The 22,845-nt window shown below is 35.8% G+C and overlaps 1 protein-coding gene and 1 pseudogene across 2 annotated transcripts in view; both read left to right on the top strand.

Moving 5' to 3' along the window:
• The window catches only part of CIP2A (cellular inhibitor of PP2A), a 68,305-nt gene extending 59,553 nt beyond the window's left edge, over nucleotides 1–8,752 (top strand). The window contains exon 21 of one of the 2 annotated variants that reach the window (XM_077118460.1): nucleotides 8,505–8,752. In XM_077118460.1, coding sequence (XP_076974575.1) covers nucleotides 8,505–8,561 — 57 coding nt within the window. In that variant the 3' untranslated portion in view covers nucleotides 8,562–8,752. Of the gene's footprint in view, nucleotides 1–5,124; nucleotides 6,086–8,504 lie in introns of those variants that run through there. The other variant, XM_077118461.1, reaches the window with a different exon arrangement.
• Nucleotides 8,753–17,817: 9,065 nt separating this feature from the next.
• LOC143648984 (U6 spliceosomal RNA) lies at nucleotides 17,818–17,916 on the top strand (annotated as a pseudogene).
• The last annotated feature ends 4,929 nt before the right edge of the window (nucleotides 17,917–22,845 follow it).

The following is a 22,845-nucleotide window of genomic DNA, read 5'->3' on the forward strand; positions in this document are numbered from 1 at the left end:
TCTGTATCTGTGCCATCCAATCCTATGGCCATTAGCCTTTGGGCACTTAAAATGTGACTGGTACAACTAAAGAACTGAATTTTTTAATTTTATTTTTTATTTAAATTTAAATAGACACCCTATGTAGCCCATTCTTGCAAGCATACCTTTATTTATGCCACCTAGTTTGCTTATTCTTAATTACCCAGAGAGGCAGAGACCCCATATATTTCTTAGTAGCTATTTTTTAATATGACAATTTTCACCTATTCTCACTGAAGAGAAAAAACTATACTTCCGTTTTGAAGGTGAGTCCTAGTAGTCATCCTCCATTACCTCCCCTGTTACTCCTTGTCTTTATGTCTTGTAGCATATTTCTTATTGTTTTTTTAAATAATCTTAGTATATTGGGTACTTTTACTTTTGTTTTCTGGTTCTCTGTACCTCAGATTAAAAAACAAAAGTGTGTGTGTGAATATTGTTTTTCTTTAAAAAAAATTATTTTAAGGAAGTTTGAGTTACCACCACAGTCAGGGTTTTACAAATGATGTATATTTGTGTGTGCTTATTTACTAATGGTAAAAACAAAATTAGTAAAAGCATCATTGTTAAGATTGTTCAAATTCTTTCAGAAATTTTGCTAGGAAGTTTGTCTTCAAAGTATACATTAACAATTCCTTTTATCGTTTATACTTGCCACTTGAACTTCTCTTAAAATTTGACTGACTGTAGCTTATACTAAACTGTTAACATTGGGGCAAAAGAAATACTCATGAAAACTTAATGCTGTATTTAGAGGGAGAATTATCAAATTAGTGCTCTTTTAGTTCTAATTACTTTCATCTTGTAATGACTAGTTATTTATTTAAGAATTTTATAAGAAATTCAGCCTTGCATTAGGACTTTTAAATGAAATGTAATTGAATTTCAGTTTCTCCCAGCGGAGACTCAGCATATGTTACAGATACCTCTAATCAAAGTATATTCCCTAAAACTGATATCTTATTTGAATTTGGCTCTTGTTTTTCCTCCTTTTGAAATAGGGATAGACTGTATTTACAGCTTTGCTTTTGACATTTATACTTCTGGGCCAGACATGTGTCCTGTCTGTAACCTAATTCCTTTACGAGGGTTGGCAAACCTTTCCAAAAAGGGCCAGATGATAAATATTTTAGGCTTTGTAGGACATGTGGTCTCTCTCAACTAATCAACTCTGCTACTGTAGCATGAAAGCAGCCATAGATAATATGTAAGTAAATGGGCATAGCCATGTTCCTGTAAAATTTTATTTTCAAAAGCAAAGCTTTGTTTTATTTGGGACTTAAATATATATGAATGTTAATCTTACTGATGGAGTCTTTTATCATTAAGAAATACGCTTGTTTATCTTTGGTGATAATCTTATCTTGAGGTCTATTTTATTTGATATTAATATTATCTTCCAGCCTTTTTATATTTTTTGTTGGCATGGTATATCTTTTCCTATCAATTTACATTTATGCTGTTTCTTTATATATAAAATGCATGTTTGTAGACAATGTATAATTGGTTCTTGCTTTTATATCTATTTTGACTATATATCCTGAGTCCACTTAGAGCTGATATTGTTCCACCACACATAAAATGTAGAAATCTCCGTTTATTCTCTCCCTGTTCTTTATGCTATAGTTGTCATATTTATTACACCTATAGACATTGCCCCCAAGGCAATTATTATAATTTATGCTCTAACGATTATTTGGAAAAATACTGGTTTCCAATATCATCAATAAATTTACCTGTTAACATGCTCTATTGCAGCCAAAATATTTCCTTCAATGTAACATTTCTATATTCCCTTTGAAATTATTAAATGGTTTGTGTGAAGATACTGCCTCTATCTTTTCCAAACTTCCATCTGCTAATTCAGCATTGATAATTCTTGCCTAAATCAGTTATCATTTTGGTGGTTGCCAAATGGTTATTTTATTTTTTGATGGGAGGATATTGAACATTTCTGTGATGTTATGATATTCTGGAAATAGCAGTCTAAATGGCATCATTTATTTCATGTCATTGACAAAACAGAAACATAGTATTTATAGTGAGTTCGATGATTAATACAGTACATACTTTCTCTTTTTTTTGTGCATATTCCCACAAGCCAAGAATTTGAATTTTACTGAAGTGAATAATAGTATATTGACCATATTGAATATTTTTTTCAAATATTGATAGTTTTTCAACAAGGGCTTTTGGAAATTATTTTTCTACCCAAATCTCCTAATTTGAGAATCGTTCATTTAGGTTATGAGATTCTGATATGTTTTTGGATCATCACTTGCCTTGACTCCCCCATGATCAGTAAATATTAAATGCATGTTGTCCATAACAGTAAATTAGCTATTTTGATTAAGTAACTAATTGTACATTTTCTGCATTCACTGAACTTACATTCAAGATAATTTTTAAAAATCATTGAAACAAAATGAACAAATAACATGATCTATTCAGTAAAAATGCAGATGGTTTAATTTTTATATTGTGGATAATGAGCCTGATAAGTACTTGGAATTGTATGCCTCTTTAATCCTTAAATTGAGAGGAAACATTGTAATATTTAAAACACTGGGTTCTTTTGGAACTGCAAATCACTTTGAAATCTATAGTTTTATTCTGTTCTGCATTAACTAATGGACTTTTTTCCTGCCATTCAGAGACTCTGAGAGCTGCTTTGTTTATGCTTTGTGTCCATCTAGACGTTTCAAAAATACCCTAAAGTAAACTTAATTATCACATTACCATGAATGAGAGAGAGGCACCATAATTCTCAGAACCCAGTTTTTTTCCACCTTGAGATACAATTAGCCCTTCATAAAGGTCATTAAATGTAAGGAGAAGAAATAAGCATCTTTCCTCCCAACTTAATGTACTTTTATCATTATGTAATTCAGCAAGGACCCAGCATTTATATGTTCTTGATACCTCAAGAAAAGTGGATAATCCTAAAATACATAGCAAAGAACCTTTTATGTAAGGTCCAATACTGCATAACAGAGTGACATTTCCAAAGTCAGAGTAGGTTGGGCTGCAGTTTCATCATGTTATTAAAACTTATTTTCCTGTAAATAGCTAAGCTTTGGGGAGGGCTTTGATGATCATGGTTTGCCTTCCATTATATTATCTATTCTGTTATTCCAAGAGTTAGATTTCATCTCACTTATCTCAAAGAGCCAAAAATACAATATATTGAGTAGCCTTATGTTCTCAAACGGCTTATGATGAGCCCTAGGAAAAGACAAAACTGTTCATGTTCAATTAGATAGAGTTTTCAATCACCTACAAATAAAGGCTAGTTTCAACTACTATATACTAATTTATGTAAAACCCGTAGTTAATTAGAACATGTTAGGAAAGGACTCAGAGAATATTGAACCAAGAATTTGTAAAAATTACTAAAACTTTATATTGCACTTTCAGAAGAGAATACTCCATGATTCAAACAAACTGATGCATGATTTTAAAACAGTGTATTATAGACAATTTCACTTCCAGGAATTTATCATAAGGAAATAAACGTGAACAAATATTTAGCTACAACAATAGTCACTACAACATTGTTTATCATGGTACAAAATTGGAAACAATCCATATATTACAATAGCACAAGACTAAAATACAGTTATAAATAGAATAAAATGGAGCCCTAAAAATATTGAAATATATAAGTACTTAGGAGTACATTCCTGGTACGTTAATGGGAAAAAGAAGGAAAAAAACTGTTTGTAAAGAATGACTTATGAATAAAGAATTTTTTACAAAAAATCATGAAACTATACTATACAGTGAACTCTAAGTTAAAACGTGGACTTTAATTAATAGTACAATTATAAAAATGTACTGTCAACAGTTGTAACAAATGTTCCACACCAATACAGGGTGTTTGGTGGTAGAGTGGTATATGGGAATACTGTATTTTATGCATGATTGTTCTGTAAATCCACAACTTCTCTAATAAAGAAAAAAACCTTTTAAAATCTAACCTGTATATAAGAAAAATAAAAAGACATCAAGAAAATTCACCAGGAAAAAATAAATGATTTGTATTTCTGCATGTCTTTAAGATATATGTGCATATAGACATATCTTATGAAGGATGAACAATAGTTAATCTCTGAGTAATAGAACTATGATTAATATTTTGGTTGTTTATTCCAAAATTTTTCAATAAATGTTAACTTTTTTAGAAACATTTAAAAATATGTTTTTTGTGATCACATCTGGATGTGAATTCTGGTTCTACTTAAGACAAGTTTTTACTTAACCTCTTTGAACCTCAAGTTTTTTCATCTATAAAATGAAGATAAAATCTATTTCATAGGCTTATTGTAATATAAATTAAAATACAGATAAATCTCATGGCTCCTAGTAGGCTCTCAGTAAGAATCTGTCTTTTGGAGGGCCAATGGCATAGAAAGTTTATGTGCTTTATCCTTGATTCCTTATTTCTCTTCATCAAATCTGTGGCCAATTATAGAAGGTACAATTAACAGCAAATATATTTTTAATATTGGAAGGTAAGAAGTATGGTATTAGGAGTTGAATCTTCAAATGATTCTTGTCTATAACTAGGGTAAAAATTTTAGTGACCAAACCTAGTCTTCCTTGCTCTCCTACTTATTTCTAAGTATCTGTTCTAAGCAGTGTTCAGTAAATTTCTTTCTTCTTTGTAAGAAGCATTTTCCATACTTTAAATCAGCCTTCTTTTGGTTGTCACAGTCTTCCAATTGATGAATATACCTACAAAATTTATTTTTGGGGTTGTACATTCTGTAATTTCTTTAGTTTTCTGAAAGAGATTATGAGGAAAAGGCATAGTTGAGGAAAGTTTGCTAAATTTTAATAAAACAGCATGTCTGGGACTTCAGTCCCATCATATTTATAGGTCCTCAACAGATTTATGGACACTAAAAGCAAAGAAACTTTAAAAAGATACTTGGTTAAGTCACATATTTGTAATAACCTCATTCATCTCCGATATAAATAAAAGTCTTCCTATCTTTGTTAATATTTCTATTTAGAAATATTTTGAATTAGGTTTTTTAGTCTAAAAATGTTTATCACTATGTATACCAAAGTAAAAATGTATGCATTGTATTTTTTTAGAGACAATGAATACAATAAGCTTTAATTTTAATCTCAAAGAAGGATTCGAAGGATATTGGAAATTTGTTTAGATTGATGTGAAGAGAGAACTTGATAACAGATGTTTGAGACCAGCTGTGTAAAAACAGTTTCATAGAACAAGAAGCAAAGTCATCCTGAGTGGCATTTCATGCAAATACCCAAGAGGTTAGACTAATTGAAGTCATGACTAGAATTGCTATCCTTGAACTAGTAATCTGAATAAGAGTCGTGTTATTGGTACTGTGGATTGATCTAAATACATAATGTCTCATTTACCATGATGCTTGGTTGGATATTTAACTTCTGTGCTGGTTTGAAAGTATTGTGTATCCCGTGAAAGTGATGTCCTTTAATCCTGATTCAGTATTGCAGGGCAAAAACCCTCTGATGAGATTATCTCCATGGAGGTGTGTGTCCAGTTGTGGATGTGGTCTTTTGATTACATAAAGATGTGACTCTGCCCATTCAGGGTATGTCTTGATTAGTTTACTGGAGTCCTTTAAAATAAAACATTTTGGAGAAAGCTCAGAGCAGATGCTTGGAGAACAGTTTCTACAGAGCTGACAGAGACACAGATGTTTAGAGATACTTCGAGTGCCAACAGAGAGAGCAGATGCCTAAACACAGGCAGAGACCAGCAGACATCGTCATGTGCCTTCCCATGAGATGCTAAGCAAGCCAGAACCCAAAGTTGTGTCCCAGAGGAGCTAAGTGCAGACCCACCAAAAGCAAGTGAGAAACCCCCACAGGAAACAGGCTGAAAGCAATGAAATCCAGGAACAAGGACCAGCAGATGCCAGCCATGTACCTTCTCACCTGACAGAAGTGTTGTAGATGGCATAAGCCTTTCTTGAGTGAAGTTAACTTCTTGTTGGTGCCTTAATTTGGACATTTTCACTGCCTTAGAGCTTTACATTTATAACCTAATAAATTCCCTTTATAAAAGCTATTTCATTTCTGGTGTATTGCATTCTGGCAACTTAACAATCATTCTGCTAATACTTCCCAGAACTGTTTTTCTTTTTCAGGTAGTTCACTGCTCATGGCATATTAATCAAACTTATTTTCCTTTTAGGTGTGTCCCATCCTAAGGGGAATATCTTTCTCATTTTACCTATTGTAAATGAAATTCTCTGTGTTGATTTATTGTTATTGTTTGGGGGGGATGAGGGTGGAGAGGGGGGTAGGTGTGAAATATATTCCGTAAAGTATAACACCAGTGAATCACTACCCAAATCAAAAGTGTGCCTCATGCCCCTTCTCAATTTTTACCCTTCCCTCCTCAAAGATAAGCACTACAGTTTTACTTAATTTTGAACTTTATAAATGGAGTCATCAAGTATATATTCATGTGTATCTTTCCTCTTTCAACATATCGCTTTTTTTTTTAACATATCGCTTTTAAAGCTTCATTTTCTAAATGTATACCTAGTATGTTGATTAATTTTTGATGTATTAATCGTGTATTTAACCAACTTGCTAAGCTTACTTATTCTAATAATGTGTCTTTTTAAAATTTTCATATACACATAATGTCAGCTGCAAAAGTTTTCTTTTCAATCCTTCTTTTTTGTTGCTTTATTGCACTGACTTGCACCTCCAATAAAATATTGAATAGAACAGATATTCTTTGCTTCCAAATCTTGAGTGTAAGATTTTAACATTTCATCAGTAATGATTCCTGCAAGTGTTTTTAGAAACTCCTTATTAGTTTGAAAGAGCTTAAAATTCTTGTTAAATGCTCTCTCTGAAAGGGATCCAAGTAGGATGAGCTTCTCTATTACCATTGATCAGAAGTATTTGTGCTTCCTGTTCCTGCAATCTTGGGCTGTGCTGGATTTGAGTTTCTGATTTCCAGAAAGAAATTCTCCCACCAAGGGGCACAACTTTCCCATTAAACTAGAAGTTGATACTGCCAGCTGAAAACTTTGAGCATCTAATGCCAGTGAGCCACCAGGAAAGAAGTAGCTATTGTACTGGCTGAGATGGTTGGTCCTGACTACCACACAATGGAGAAAACCAGGAAGACAATATCTGGAATACAAGAGTTTTTCTGGGGTGCCTCTTAGTATTTCTTTATCTGTGATAAAAGTTAATGGAAAATTACAGTAACCCAATATAGATAGGATTGCTAATGACTCAGACCTCTTAGAAATGCCTTTTGGGGTCACCCACCATGCAAAAGACCATGGCTAGCTGAGGTTTTTGCTCAGGGCAGAGGGATGTGGAATGGGTTGTGGGAAGAAGGAGGTTAGAAACTACCACCAGTGGGGTGCAAGGGTAGTTCAGTGGTAGACTTCTTGCCTGCCACGCGGGAGACTTGGATTGATTCCCAGACCATGCACTTTCCAAAAAACAACCAAACAAAAATTCAACAAATGGTGCTGCAATAACGAGACAGTCACATGGGAAATGAATGAAGTGTGACCCTGACATACAATATACAAAAAAAAAAAAAGGTGCCAGCAGTGATGACCTGTCTAATTACAGAAACAGGGGCTATAATAGCTATATTTCATCCCAACTTCAAGATAAATGCAGTTAAAGTTAGTGAAAGTGGCTATCAAGTTGATAAAATGGGTAGACAGGACTGGTTTTATACTACATCCATGTTATTAAGCTTGATTATTTTCCAGAATCTTCCTCCTTAATCGACTCAGGGTTAGGTTTGGTCAAAAGAGAAATATAAATGAAATGGGGAAAGCAGGAATAAAGAAGCTGTAACTTTCTGAAGGATGTCATGATTAGATGTGAGAGAAAGTTGCAGAGAGGCCAACAGATGCCAGCTTGTTTTCACTCTGCTCTGGTTTCTCTCCCACAACACCCCAGGCTTACAACCAGACAGTTTCACAGTCAAACTCTGGCAGCTCCACACATTCTCTTTCAAGCTCCAGCTAAGTGTAGCGCTTTAGGACACTGGCTAGTGACTTCTCATTGTCTAGTTACCCCCTTTGGAAACTTCTTCCATCTTACATAATTGTTCCATTTATTTTTATAATAAATGCCTTATTCCATTATACATCTGGTCCTTTTTCTGATAGAATCCTTACTGATAAATACACTGATATTCTTATATTCCTTTCCACCTCCAGAAATTTTTTCTGTTACCTCCAACATTTTATTTTATCTATGTTACTCATGTATTCTTCATGGGTCATACTTCAGAGGAAGATCTCTCCATGATTTTACTGTTAGAAACCTGAAGAAGTTTTACACCTTTTCATCTCGGTGGGCTGAAATTGAGAACAAACGAAACATCAAATAGGAATGAAGATACAGAGTCAGCTTAAAAGAAAAGCTGGATTTAAGACATTGGCAAGACAGTCTCCTTCCTATTCCAATTTCAATTTCTCATTCAGTCACAGGGAGAGAACAGTAAGTTTTCCAACTCTGAAGAGGGCTACCCAGAGAAGTAACTGAGGGAGGTGAATACGCGTTACTTAAGGACTGAGAAGAAGTCCAAAGAAAAGAAACAGTAACCACACTTCCAAATGTGGTCCTGGATGTCAGGCTTTCCAAGTTTCACCAGTCAGATGAATCACTCATCTCATGAGGAGCAAGTGATCAACAGTGAAGAACTCCAGAGGTGTATATTCTAATACGGTTCCTTCTTGGAGGGCAGGGGGTTAAAGGGGATAGCTCCTCATTAGAAACTTGGTGACAAAGCACTCAAGTTTCCACCTTAAGTTGCCCTGTGTCAATGCAGCTTAAAGATCACACTTGTACACACTAACTTTGGTTGTGGCTGCCTGGACCATGCCCTCATGGGTAAATCTCTGACCGACATCTTCTATGATAAATTGTATAAGCTGACCCGTTACAACGTCAACCTCTTTCTCCCCTCCTTGCCTATAGGAGTTCTTTGTTAAACAATTATAAACTCTACAGTGTGGGAAAACTAGCTTCTGTACTTTCCTTCTCAGTATCCCTTGATGCGAGGGGTTACTGTGTGCCACAGTCCTGACCAAGGAGTCGTCAAAACCTGCTGAGTGGCGTGCTGCTCTTAGAAAGCTTTTCTTTCCCTGATGAGAGAGGGTAGGCACAGGTGTCACTACACCTTCCTGTCTTGAATATGCCGATGCTTTCTGGTGAAATTTGTTGAGGCAATAAAAACAAAACAAATGTCATTTTACATATAAGGAACCCTTACAAACTCTTGAATTGGCAGGGCTGGGGAGTGGATTTTGGCTGGCAGTTACTGAAATTGATTTTGGAAGTTTTCTACCTGTCTGATTTCTTATAAGCCTAACAAGTATGGATAATTAATGTATATTTTCCCCTGATATGCTTGTTTTGGTATAAAAAATCTCTTATGACACCTTTCTACTAGGCTCTCACATTGGTAGTAGCTCCTTAGACAGTGCTTCTCAAACTTAGATGTTCATCAGAATCACATAAGGGGCTTGTTGGACCACACCTCCCAAGTTTGATTCATAGATCTGGGATGGGGCCTGAGAATTTGCCTTCTATCAGGTTCCCAGGTGATGCTAATGGCTCTGGTCTCAGGCTCATACTTTGAAATTTGTTGTCTTAAAATATCAATGCTGCATTGTCTTCTTCAATACCTATTTTGAGATCATAAGCCCCAGTGTGTGTGTGGTGCTGTCAGGGGCCATATTAGGTTAAATTTTTATTAAAGTGGGAAATGCTAAAGTAATTCAAATGTCAGAAATGCTTCATCATGAGTTGGCCTCTCAAAAAGAAAACGGTGAACTTTCCTTTTCAACCTGGTTTAATGATTTCTTGTACCAATCTCATTAAACTTTAGAAACAATTTGTAAAAAAAAATGACAAGAAACAGTATTTCTTACCACATAACTTTGAATAAAATTAAGAGGGAAAATTAAACTAGTTTCATTATAATTGAATACTTCACCTGTTTTCTGAATTTATGGAAGACCAGATGATTTTAATTTAGTTTTGAATGTTGTTGGTTTGATAGAACTTTCATCAGACATCCTTTTAAGGATGAAACTTTTGAAAGATAATGTACTATCAAATAGACTATTCTAATTTCATATTTGCAAGTTAAGTGAATTAATATGAATGACATTGTGTTTTATCATATGCAATTGGAATTCTTATATACGCTTTGATGATTACTACCATTCAACTTTCTTAAAGAACATAGCCATCTCATTAGTATTCTGTTACTGAGCAGTGTTATCATTCATGCAGCAACTAGAGCAGGATATTTTACAGGACTCCTTGGATTCATGACAAGAAATGCTCTGGTAGACCCATGAATAGAAAGCAGGAATTTTTCAAAAAGCTCTTCAAGTTTACAAGCCCAGCTTTTTCAGAGTAAGTATTTCTAAAAATGCTTAAAAGATCTACTTGCTTCTCTACCCAATTCTCTCTACCACCAAATCTTAGACTGCCTTGTTTCCTAGGCATCTGTAGATTGAGCCCCACTCAAGATTAAGTTCCCTCCCTGGCTTTAATCAAGAGACATTCTTTTAAATGCTGTAAGAGACATTTTTAAAATGCTATAAGACAACTCTAACTCTATGTCCAGATTCCACTACTTAGGCTTTTATCTTTTAATTAAACACTACCTTAAAGCCAAGACCCAATAAATGGACTCCTGACATGCCATATGCATTCTAGTTCTCTGTTCAGAATCCCAGTCACTCCATGTCAGGACTCTGCTTAGACCTCCACCCCCACCCCCTAGTCTTCCAAGAATTACAATCTTGACTCCCTCCTTGTAGTATGAGTACCTACCCTGTCCTTCTAATCTTTTTATACATTGTTTGACTATCAAATATGGTCAGGTAAGCGTACTGGTAGTGTTTCAACTTAATGATAACCTACCCAATGACCCAGGGTTAATAATAGACAGTGATTCATGATCAGGTATTCTGAGTGTAAACTCCTTTTTATTTTTCCACCCTCCCTTTATGCCAAATATCCCTGAAATTCTGGTGTGAACTTCTGTCTCCTGCTTGCTGGTGGTACCTTCTTGGATCAGTCTGGTATCTAGATCAAATGTGATATTGCTCATTTTGCCCATCCTACTCAAAATTCATGAGCAGGAAAAAAAAATTGCATTCTCCTTTAAAATGTTATTGATTTACTGTGCCTGAATTGAAGTAAAGTACAATTACAAGAATATATAATTTGAGAGTTGGAAAAATACTCACCCAAAACAAATTTATCTTAATCATGCCTTCTGGCCTATAGAAACTTCATTTGATTTAATTCTATTATCATCATTGTTCATTTCCAATTATGTGGGTCTTAAGCTACCAATTATTGGAATTGATAGAGCAGAACTACAACCTGAATAACTGATATATTGACTTGACAAGGTACTTGTTTGATGAATTCATCATCCACATGGGCACAACCTTGAGCTCCACAATTTTTATCCTCATGAATATCTATGATTTTAATTTTTCCTCCCTTCTCTAAACAAGAGTTGCATACTTTTCACCTTATGTTGAAGGGCTACTGTATTTCTGAGGTAGCCAGTGAGAAATGCCCTCTAAGGTGCTAACTTCTAGAGTCTTTACATAGGGAATTTTAAAATTTAGTGTTTATCTCCTTTCTCTTTTACTTTTCATAGGAGAAGCCCACCAGCTGTTTCTGTGCACTCTCTTCCTTTTGACTTCTTCCCTGAAATTGTTTAATTTAAGGTGATAGAGGAGGCCCTAATTCAACTCTGATAGTTTTTCAGTTCTTATCCCTTTCTCTCTTATGGAATATCCTGAATTCCCTCCCTGGGATTGTGAAGTTGCTAAATGGTGTTTCATGGGAAAAAAAGGCCCAGGCACAACAGAATCTCTGGAAAAATGACTTCTTTATTACTTACATAGCATGGAGAGTCCACGAGAAAAGACCTCACTGTGGCCAGTCCTCTGGGGAAGCCAACCATTTGGGTCAGGGTCAGTGGATGTATACCCTGCTTTGTGTCAGAAAGGAGGGGCCAATTCCAACTGTGGTTTTTCCCCCTGGGAGGCCAATTGCTCAGCAGCTCTGAATACCTCACTTCCTGTCACAGATGAGAGACACCTGCACTGCCTGTGAACTGGGTTTTTACACATTCCAGGGGAGAGGTGGTCCTACCAAAGAGCAACCTTTGTGCCCTGACAAGCAACTGGGGCTGGTTTCAATTTAACACCCCCACTCCAGCTACCTGCATTCTCTTGTGAATAGAAAAATATAGAATATCTGCATGCAAACAAGCACAAATTTTGCATTTTTGCAAAACACCAAACAAGCAAGAGGGGAAAAAGGAAGGGTGTAGGCAAGGGCTGGAGATAGCCACTGAGTGTTTCTTTGACTTCCCCAGCAGGGATACAGTTCTTTTTGTTTCTTTGACCATGTCTGAAATCCATATCCTTTTGGGGTAGGAATACGGAAGAGTGGGAGGAGGTAGGGACTAGGAAATAAAATATCTAAGTACAAATCCTGACACTAGCTTGTTAATTTAGACAAATAACCAAACATCTATGGACAGGGCAGGTGTCTGGAGAGCAGACTGACTGTCACTCTGAAGCAGTTCATGTCATTGGGAAATGTCCCACCATCAAGCTATCTTCTCAGTAAAATAATTTCTACCCATACATCCCACCCAGTTATGAGACTCCCTTAACTGTTTTGTAAACAAAATGCCCCATAATTGAGAGTACTAATATTTCTGCTTTGTTTTCATGTTTTACATTTTCCAAGTGTTTTTGCACATTATTTTACACTTAGAAACTTGACGCTTAGAAAGGTTAAATAATTATCCCTAGGAAGCAAACAGAGTAGAAACTAGAACCAGATTGCCTAAAATCTCATCCTCTCCTTTCAGTACACAACACATTTACCATTACTTGGAACCTTGAAGCATGCTCCATTCACTCCCTCCTTCATTTGTACAGACAACACTTAGAGACCACATACACAAAAATACTTGTATATGAGTCTCTGCTCAATGTGTCTGATTGTGCATGGTGCTCTGAGATTCCAAAATCTACCTGAGTAGGGGAAGTACATTGCAATTAATAGACAGTCATTTAAATTTTGAGGCAGAAAAAATAGAGGAGGAATTCTTCCTATTGGTATCAGTTCCAAACTCAAGGCTGCAATGGCCAATATGGTAGCCACTACCCACATGTAGCTGTTTAGCACTTAAAATGCAACTGCTTCAAATTGGGATTATTTTTTTTTTGAGGGCAAAATACATACTGGATTTGTATGCATGCATTTTAGTATGAAAAAATAATATAAAATATCTCCATAATTTTTAGATTGCTTACATATTTTGGATATATTGTTTTAAGTAAAATATAATATTAAAATTATTACATAAAAAAGATATTTCTCTCTACCGTTTTAATTGTGGATACTATAAAATTTAAATTTTATATGCATGCAACTTGCATTATATTTCTACTGGACAATGCAGTCTTCATGGAACTGCAAAGATCGTCCTAGGACACCTGAAATCACTATGAGATTTTCTTGAAGTGAGATAGAATGATATCCTGCAGGCATAAGGTTATAAGCCCAAGAAACAGCCCCACTAATCCTTCCCTTCAAATAGATAGACTGCCTGGTATAATAGATACTCTGAGTAGCAACACGTAAATTTAAAGAATAATAATTTCTTTCTCTATTCTCACAGCGATCCTTTTAGGTAAAAAAAAAAAAACTTCTTAGTTTCTTGTTGTACTATTAGAGTTGGCTCCTGCCTGAATTCTTTGATCCTGATCTCTCCATCATCACTTCCATCCTACATGACACTCCCTATTCTGTCTTCCTAAAATACCCCTTATTTTCATGCCAAATTCTCCCAAAACATCCTCAATGGCTTCCAATTGCTGAGAGCAATAATTCTCAAACTGTGCTTTTCTGAACCCTATGATTTTGTTCATTCTCAAGGTCAAAATTTCTTATACCAGCAGCTCTTCCATGTCTCTATTTAGAATGCTCAATCTTTCCTCTAAGTTTTTGAACATATAAAATAGTTGCAACTGTTTTGATGTCCTTGTCTCTAATTCTATCATCTGCATCACTTTTGTTCAGTTTTGATTGTCTTCTCTTCTAATTTTAAATAGTATTTTCCTGCAGGAAATTTTTCGTTAGAACCCAGACATTGTAAACTTTAAATATTCTTTAACTTCGTTCTGAGTTGAATGAAGTTACTTGAAAACTAATTCTTTTAGAACTAAAAATCTTTTAATTCATATTTTTAAGCTGTTTTAGGTGTAACTGAGCAGTGTTATTCTAGGGCTAATCTGAGTCAATATTGAGGCAAAACCCTTATAAGTATTCTAATAATTCCTCATGAACTATGAAGTTCTCCACTCTGGCTTGAAGGAACAGAAATTACTTCCAGCTTGGATAATTTCTGAAGATTTTCCCTCTAATCATTTCAGGTGATTCTTTCCTGTCTTGCATAATCTGCCCCAACCTAAATTTCCAACTTATCCCTCTTTTCATTCAAAATAATGAATTACAAGTTGTTTTTTTCCACCTCTTTATTTATCAGTTTTCCATGCTTGCCTTGCTGGCTCCATCCTCTTATCTGACTCTCAATGTTTGGTCCTTCCTACTTCATATAATTATTTTTATTGTGTTACCTCATCTTACTAACAAAACCATCTGCTCCTTTAGGATAAAAACTATCTCTGAAAGTCTGTATTTTTTCCCAAATGTTTAGCACAAAGACTGGACACTCAACATACGTCAAATGGAATGCTAAGTAACCTGATAGTAGGAGCCTAGAGTTTTAATCTTGCTAGTTTTCATCAGCAGCATACAAATTACTGTTTGGCAGAATAAAAATAGGCTATGATCAGTGATCATAATATGACATTATAAATGTAGTCAGCCTACTTTAAAAAAATGTAGGCAGATGGTAAGACACTCCATGTGATTTCATTCTGTGTGTACTTGTGCCCAGACCAACAATGCACACACTTTCTCAGACAGAGGGTCATAGTGTGACCTTTTCCTCTACACCAAGCCTATTCTCTGTACCTGGTAGAGCAGAGTAAAATGTCACCTTCCTTTTTCTCACTGGCACCAAAGCTGCAGGAGTCTCATTTATTTATGGAGTGTAGCTGTCTCTGGGACCAACCCAAAGAGAGCCAAGAAGGCAGAATGATGGTAAGTATGGCCCTGGTGTCAGATTGCCTGAATTTGAGTACTGGTTTTGTTGAGTATTACCACTAAGACCTTGTGCAGTCATTTCACCTCCCCAAATCTCAATTTCCTCCCTATAAACAGGAGACAATAATAGTACCTCACACAGAGTCCTGCATAGCACAGGGCCTTAGATATTCCTCCCACTCTCAGTGGGAGTTTAGTACTTTTGAATTGAATTCTGATACATGCTCATACTCTTAAATTGGGTCATTGCTTTTAAGGACAGAATTCTTTACCAAATTGTTCAAAACCCATGGCAGCGAGTGAGTGCACAAAGACACAGCCGTTAGCCCAGATTTTAGTTTGTCTGTGAACTCAACCTGTTTCACTAAGAAGACTATTGTGAGAATTTTAAGGCCCAAAGAAATTCATCATACCTCATGCCTGCCTATTAGTATTGCCAGGATTTGGCCATTATTAGTGAGAAACTGAATTAAATTGTACTCATGTATGCTCTAATAATTATGGTTTCTTTATAATTACTGACAGTAATTGAATATCATCTCTGTGCCAGGGTACACAGTATTTCTAAACACTTTACAAATATTACATTATTTAAAAGGAAAATATTATGATATGGGCTTAATATGGATGAGAAAATTGAGGCACAGAAGGGATAAAGAACTTGCTCAATGTCACCTGCATAGACAAGAGTTAGGTTGAGAGTCACACCCAGGCAGCCTGACTTCAGAACCCACCACTTAACCATTATGCTCTTCTGATTCGGCAAGCTAAGGTTTTTGATCTACAGTGTAACAGTTTTCAAACCCAAAATTGGTCTTCTAGTTGAAGAAACTGAAAATCTGAGACAGGGTCAACACAATGTAGGAGTCAGGGAAATGTATTCCAGTTATTACTTGGAGATGGGATGGGTAAAAAAAAAAAAATCACTATACACTATCTAGAATAATATAAATTGTCCCATTACAACGCAGAGTCTACAGCTAAGCATCCTTTGTAGAGAGAGACAGTGAAGGATGTTTTAAAGGAGACCTTTTCTAGGGCAGGGTGTATGCAAGGAAGAAGTCTTGGCCCTCTAGTGTGTGGAGTGTGTGTAAATCACCAAAGAAAAGCTACTGGGGTTGGGTTTTAGGGCTGGCTGGGTAGGTAGGCCTATTGTGAGCTCAGCTGCCCCTCATGGCTTAACAGAATCCCCCCACTTGTTAGCTATAGTGGGAAATTCTTCAAGTCTAGTACAGTGGTTCTCAAAATGAGATTCCCAAGTCCAGCAACATCAGCATCATGTAGTAGTGTGTTAGAAATGCAGGTTCTCAGGTCACCAGTAACTGAATCAGAAACTCAGGGGTGGGAGGCTGGGGTCCAGCAGTCTAAGCTTTAACAAGCCCTCTGGGTAATTAGAATGCACACTGAAGTTTAAGAAGATTGCTAGCAGGAAACTTTTTGAACTCCACAATTAGAAATAAGAGTTTTAAAATGTGAGAGCATGATTGAGAACTCTTTAACGAGAACTAGTTACAGATAAATGCAAATGAGTTTTGACACATTGCATTTGGCAGCAAATATAAATGATCTGTTTTCAAATTATTTTTGACAGAGGCAAGTCCACCAGAATATCAGTCCTTCCCTTTTCCCTCATCCAGGTACATAACTAATGTTCATAAAATTAAAATCTTAGGGTTTATGGCATAGATCAGATAGGCTGCAGTTTATGACAAGTGTCAGCAAGCTGACTTTATGGCAGGCTCTTCCACTGGAGAAAACATACTTAAGTGCTAGTAACTAGGTATTAATGTTAACATCTGTTCTATTTTCTAGATAAAAATAACTAAGAAATATCAGCATGAGAACTGTTAATATTCTAAGTATTTTGCAATGGGTTCCAACATAGGACTGAGAAGTTCTGCTCTAGAGGGTCATCTGCTAGACAGAGGGAACTGCCTCATTCACCTACATTTACTCAAGTGACTGGCACAGGCCTGGCACCCAACCGCTCAGAGAACAGACCATGAACTGAATTGACTGAAAATGAGTAAGAAGATCAGAAAGCATTAACTTCACCAGTGAGAGAACACAAGCAAAACAGGGAACAGTGAGAACAAATTTCAAACTTGACAACTTTATCTTCTGTTTAGTGAAGACTTAATCTAAGCTTTACATAGACGATCACAGCTGCAAAATAGGATAGCTCTGATTTTCATGATTTATAATCCTCACATGTTTGTTGGTGGCATGAATTGATTAATAAAGTGCTGCATCAAGAGTTTGTTTATCAAAGCATTACCGCACAACAGTCTAGCTTTATTGGCCTATTTCTGCATTTGGGTTCAGTTTCAATCATGAGGGAAGAAGTCATCCTACTGAATGACAGGCCTGGGAGTTTTCAGAGATATTGAATTGTAAATGAGCCACTTGGAACTATTTAAAAATATATATTTCTTTTTTTTTTTAATTACTGCTAGACATGATCAAAAAGTAAAATCAAAGGGACATTACCTATCCTGTATCCTTAATTCTAATTCTAGACCGTTTCTTTAATAATAGATATTTCATTTCAAAATTAGAGATCCAGTGCTCGCTTCGGCAGCACATATACTAAAATTGGAACAATACAGAGAAGGTTAGCACAGCAAGGATGACATGCAAATTTGTGATGTGTTCCATATTAAAAAAAATTAGAGATCCAATTTGCTCAAAAATGTCCGCATTATTTTAATATACACCAGGCCTCAGTGAAATATGTTTTGAAATTTATCTTTTAGGTTCAAAGGGTAGTCAGATAACAAACCCACACCATAAACTATGGCATCTGCTTTGTCTCCATCTTTACCTCTTAAAGATAAAAGTTATTATATTATCTTGCTTTTTTGCAATATTATTTAAAAATAGGCTAGACATGAGAGCATCTAAACAGAAGTTACTCCTTTGAGTCTAAACCCTAATTAAATAGCACCTATCAGCATTAACCTTTTAAGCTTGAAGATGTTTTTTTCCCACGGATTCTTTCTTGCTTGTTTTGCCAGGCTCACAAAGGAGGTTTCCAAATTGTTGAGAACATCAGGTGTGTGTTATAAGCAATTAATCCGAGCACTGAATGGGGGAAAAAAGCCTCTTCTTTATACAGTGGTACTGGGTTACTTCTGATTGATAGAAACTTTCCAAATAAACAGGCATCATCTACTAAAACATCTGTGCCCGCCTGACTGGAGAAGAAAATGAAGACTGGTTAGTGGTTGTGTTGGAATAGAGAGGTTAGGGAAAGTAAAGGAGCTATGGAAAAATATTTGAAATTCCTTCCTTCCTTCATTAATTCATTCAGCATTTATCTATTTATTTAGAGTAATAGAAAATCTTCAGAACAGGTCTATTTTTCCCAAAATCATTAGTTTCAAAGAATCTCAGCTAATTTTTTAAAGTTCCTACACAGTAGTGGCTATCCATTTTCCCCATTTTTAAGGTATTGGAACCCCCAATTTTTAGCTGAGCACAAGACTACCTGGAATAAAGACTGTTTCACAGACTCTCTTCACTAGTGGTGAGGGAAATGTAAGTGTCCTTTAATACTAGGAGTGACCATTTAATTAAGTTCTTGTTAATATGATTTAAAAGCCAAGCACAAAAGTCCCCTTGGGGGACTGGGGAGAAAGGAGGAAATATTCACTTTCCCCATCTGAAGAATTACTGATGTTCTCACAAGCAATGGGGACAGCCAAATCAATAAACCTAATCCTCAATCTTGGGGTTTGCCGCTATGAAACTTATTCCTGCAAAGCATAGGCTAGGCCTACTTAAAATTAGGACTAAGAGTCACCCCCAGGGGCCCTCTTTTGCTCAGATGTAGCCTCTCTCTTTTAGCCATCTCAGCAGGTGAACTCATTGCCCTCCCCACTACATGGGACATGATTCCCAGGGGTGTAAATCTCCCTGGCAACGTGGGACAGAACTCCCAGAATGAGCCAAGACCTGGCATGGAGGGATTGAGAAAGCCTTCTTGACCAAAACAGGGAAGAGAGAAATGAGACAAAGTTTCAGTGCCTAAGAGATTTCAGAGTCAAGAGCTTATCCTATAGGTTATTCTTATGCATTATATAGATATTCCTTTTTAGTTTATGGATTTTGGAAAGGCTAGAGGGAAGTACCTGAAACTGTTGAGCTGTGTTCCAGTAGCCTTGATTCTTAAAGACAATTATATAAAGGCATAGCTTTTACAGTGTGACCATGTGATTGTGAAAACTTTGTATCTGATGCTACTTTTGTCCAGGGTATGTACAGTTGAGTAAAAAAGTATGGATAAAAAAATAAATAAATAATAGGGGGGAGAAGAAGAATAATAAATTGGGCAGATGGAAATACTAGTGGTCAGTGAGAGGGAAGGGTAAGGGGTATAGGATATATGAGTTTTTCCTTTTTTATTTCTTTTTCTGGAGTGATGCAAATGTTCTGAAAAATGATCATGGTGATGAATACAGAGCTATGTGATGATATTGTGTGCTATTGATAGTACACCATGTATGGAATGTATATGTGTAAAGATTTGTCAATAGAAATTATTTTTTAAAAAAAGCCAAGCACAGTAGGAAACATGATGTGCCAATTTGAAAGGATGTATGTACCCTAGAAAAGCCATGTTTAAATCCTAATCCCATTTTATAAATCCAGCCATTTCTTCTAATCCCTGTTCAGTACTGTATGTTTGAATCTGTAATTAGGTCTTCTCCCTCGAGATGTCACTCAATCAAGAGTGATTGTAAAGCTGGATTAAGTGGAGATGTGTCTCTACTCATTTGAATGGGTCCTGATTAGTTTACTGGAATCCTATAAAACAGGAAACATTTTGGAGAATGCTAGAGATTCTGAGAGAGCAGAGAATGACATAGCCACGAGAAGCAGAGTCCACCAGCCAGTGACCTTTGGAGATGAAGAAGGAAAACACCTCCTGGGGAGCGTCAGGAAGCAGAAAGCCAGGAGAGAAAGGTAGCAGATGATGCCATGTTTGCCACATGACTTTCCAGATGAGAGAGAAGCCCTGACTGTGTTTGCCATATGCCTTCTCACTTGAAAGAGAAACCCTGAACTTCATCAGCCTTCTTGAACCAAGGTATATTTCCCTGGATGCCTTAGATTGGACATTTCTATAGACTTGTTTTAATTGGGACATTTTCTTGGCCTTTGAACTATAAACTAGCAACTTATTAAATTCCCCTTTTAAAAAGCCATTTGGTTTCTGGTATATTGCATTCTGGCAGCTAGCAAACTAGAACACATGGCCACTTATACTAGGTATTCTAGTTTGCTAGCTGCCAGAATGTAATATACCAGAAACAGAAGAACTTTTTAAAATGGGAATTTAATAAGTTGCTATTTTATAGTTCTAAGGCTGTGAAATTGTCCAAATCAAAGCAAGTCTATAGATAAATCCAATCTAAGACATCGAGCGAAGATATCTTGGTTCAAGAAGGTCAATGACATTCAGTGTTTCTCTCCTAACTGGAAGGACACATGGAGAACATGGTGGCATCTGCTGGCTTTCTCTCCAGGCCTCTTGCTTCATGAAGCTCCCTGGGAGGCGTTTTCCTTCTTCATCTCCAGAGGTTGCTGGATGGTGGATGCTGTGGTTCTCTTGTCCTTCTGTCATGGTTCTGTGACTCTCTCCTCGTTCTCTAAAGGAACTCTCTCTGAAATGTCTCCTCTTTTATAGGATCCCAGTAAACTAATCAAGACCCACATAGAATGGGTGGAGGTACGTCTCCTTCTAATCAAGTTTAATATGCACAACTGATTAAGTCATATGTCTGTGGAGATGACCTAATCACATTCCAATCTATAGTACTGAATAGGGATTAGAAGAAACTGTTGCTCTCACAAGGTTGATAAGGATTAAAACATGGCTTTTCTAGGGTGCATCAACACTTTCAAGTGGGCAGATTAGGTATACCATAAGAATGCTGGATTTACTCCCTCCTGTTAAGATTTCTACCTTTTTAAGTCATCCTTATCTTGGGTTTTTCTATTTCTAACTTATCCACCTGCAAGGGACGGTTTTGTTACTGTTGTCACCTTTGGCAACTAATACTGGAACTACCAAGAAATGCTGACTAAATATAATGATTTATAATCCTCCAAAGCTAGAAAACAATTGTCAGCTATAAAAAGAAAAGATACATATATTTGATTACATTGAAATATAAAATGAAAGTTGTCATAAACCAATTCAGAAGACAAATGATAGATTTTGGTGGTTAATAACACAGATGTCAGACAATGGATTAGGATCCACAATGTATAAAGAGTAGTTGAAAAAAAAATACTTGAAAATTGAAAAGAAAAAGAAAAATAGGTAAAACATAGGAATAAACAACAGAGAAAAACCAATCCAAGTGAATGAGAAGTATTTGAAAAGACGTTCATTTCAAGGGAAATGAAATTAAAATTTTAGCAAGGAAATATTACTTTATACCTATAAGACTGCCAAACATTTAAAAAATGAGGATGCCTATTACTGTTAGGAATGCAGGAAAGAGTACTTTCATATGTGGCTGGTGAAAATGTTCAATGTTACTACCTTTTTGGAAGGCAATCTGGAACTATCTATCACAATTTTATATGCTTATTTTCTTTGACTTAACATCCCCACTTCTAGGACACTTTCCCAAAGAAATAAAACCAAAATAACACATGTACAAGGATGCTGATTGCAATATTTTTTTATAAAGGCAAAAACTGGAAATATCAATGGGGAATGGCTGGATAAAATATGGTACATCAATACCACAGAATATCATACAGGCATTAGAATAATGACTGAGCATTGTAGCAGTTGATCTGGTGGGTTTTCAATTAAATATTTTTGAGTGAGAAAAGCAAGAAATAGGGAACTATGTATAATATAACTCCATCTTATAAAACACCTAGTAGCAATGTGCGATATGTTTGTGTGTCTACATGGATATACCAGCCTGGAGAAAAATATTGAAGAATATGTTCTAAGTTGCTAATCTTGGTCATCTGTGGGGTGGATAAAGACAAGGGGGATGATGTGAGAGGAAGAATAGAAAATGCAGCACCCAACATGGGTGATGAGAAGAGGGCAAAGGCCAGAAAAAGTTTTAAACATTTCATAATATGTTTCCACCTATACGTAAAATTAAATATATATGAGTATATATGTATATATGTGTATATACATATGTAAAGAAAGATGCCCAATTATAGCTCTTATTTATACCCAGAATTATTAACCACTATCTTAGTTAAAGATCATTTTTATCATGCACAAAAGTATGTTAATTATAAGAAGATTAGAATATGTAGAGATGAAAAATAATTTTTAAAGAATCCATAATCACACGACCCAGAAACACCCATATCAATGGGGAATGCATTTAAATGCCTATAGTTCTTATCTATAGTTACTACAGATAATCCTCTATAAGTCACTCTCAGATACCTCAACCATCTTTGATAATTAACTATCGTTCTCTGAAAGAGATCTAGGTAAGTATATGATCTTATCCTCTAACAAATATGAAGCCATCACTCTGTATCCATATATCATTTGATTCTTTGTCATAGTCCTTTTTCAAATGTTCTAATCCTCAA

The sequence above is a fragment of the Tamandua tetradactyla genome, chromosome 10 (assembly GCF_023851605.1).
Source record: "Tamandua tetradactyla isolate mTamTet1 chromosome 10, mTamTet1.pri, whole genome shotgun sequence".
Lineage (NCBI taxonomy): Eukaryota > Metazoa > Chordata > Mammalia > Pilosa > Myrmecophagidae > Tamandua > Tamandua tetradactyla.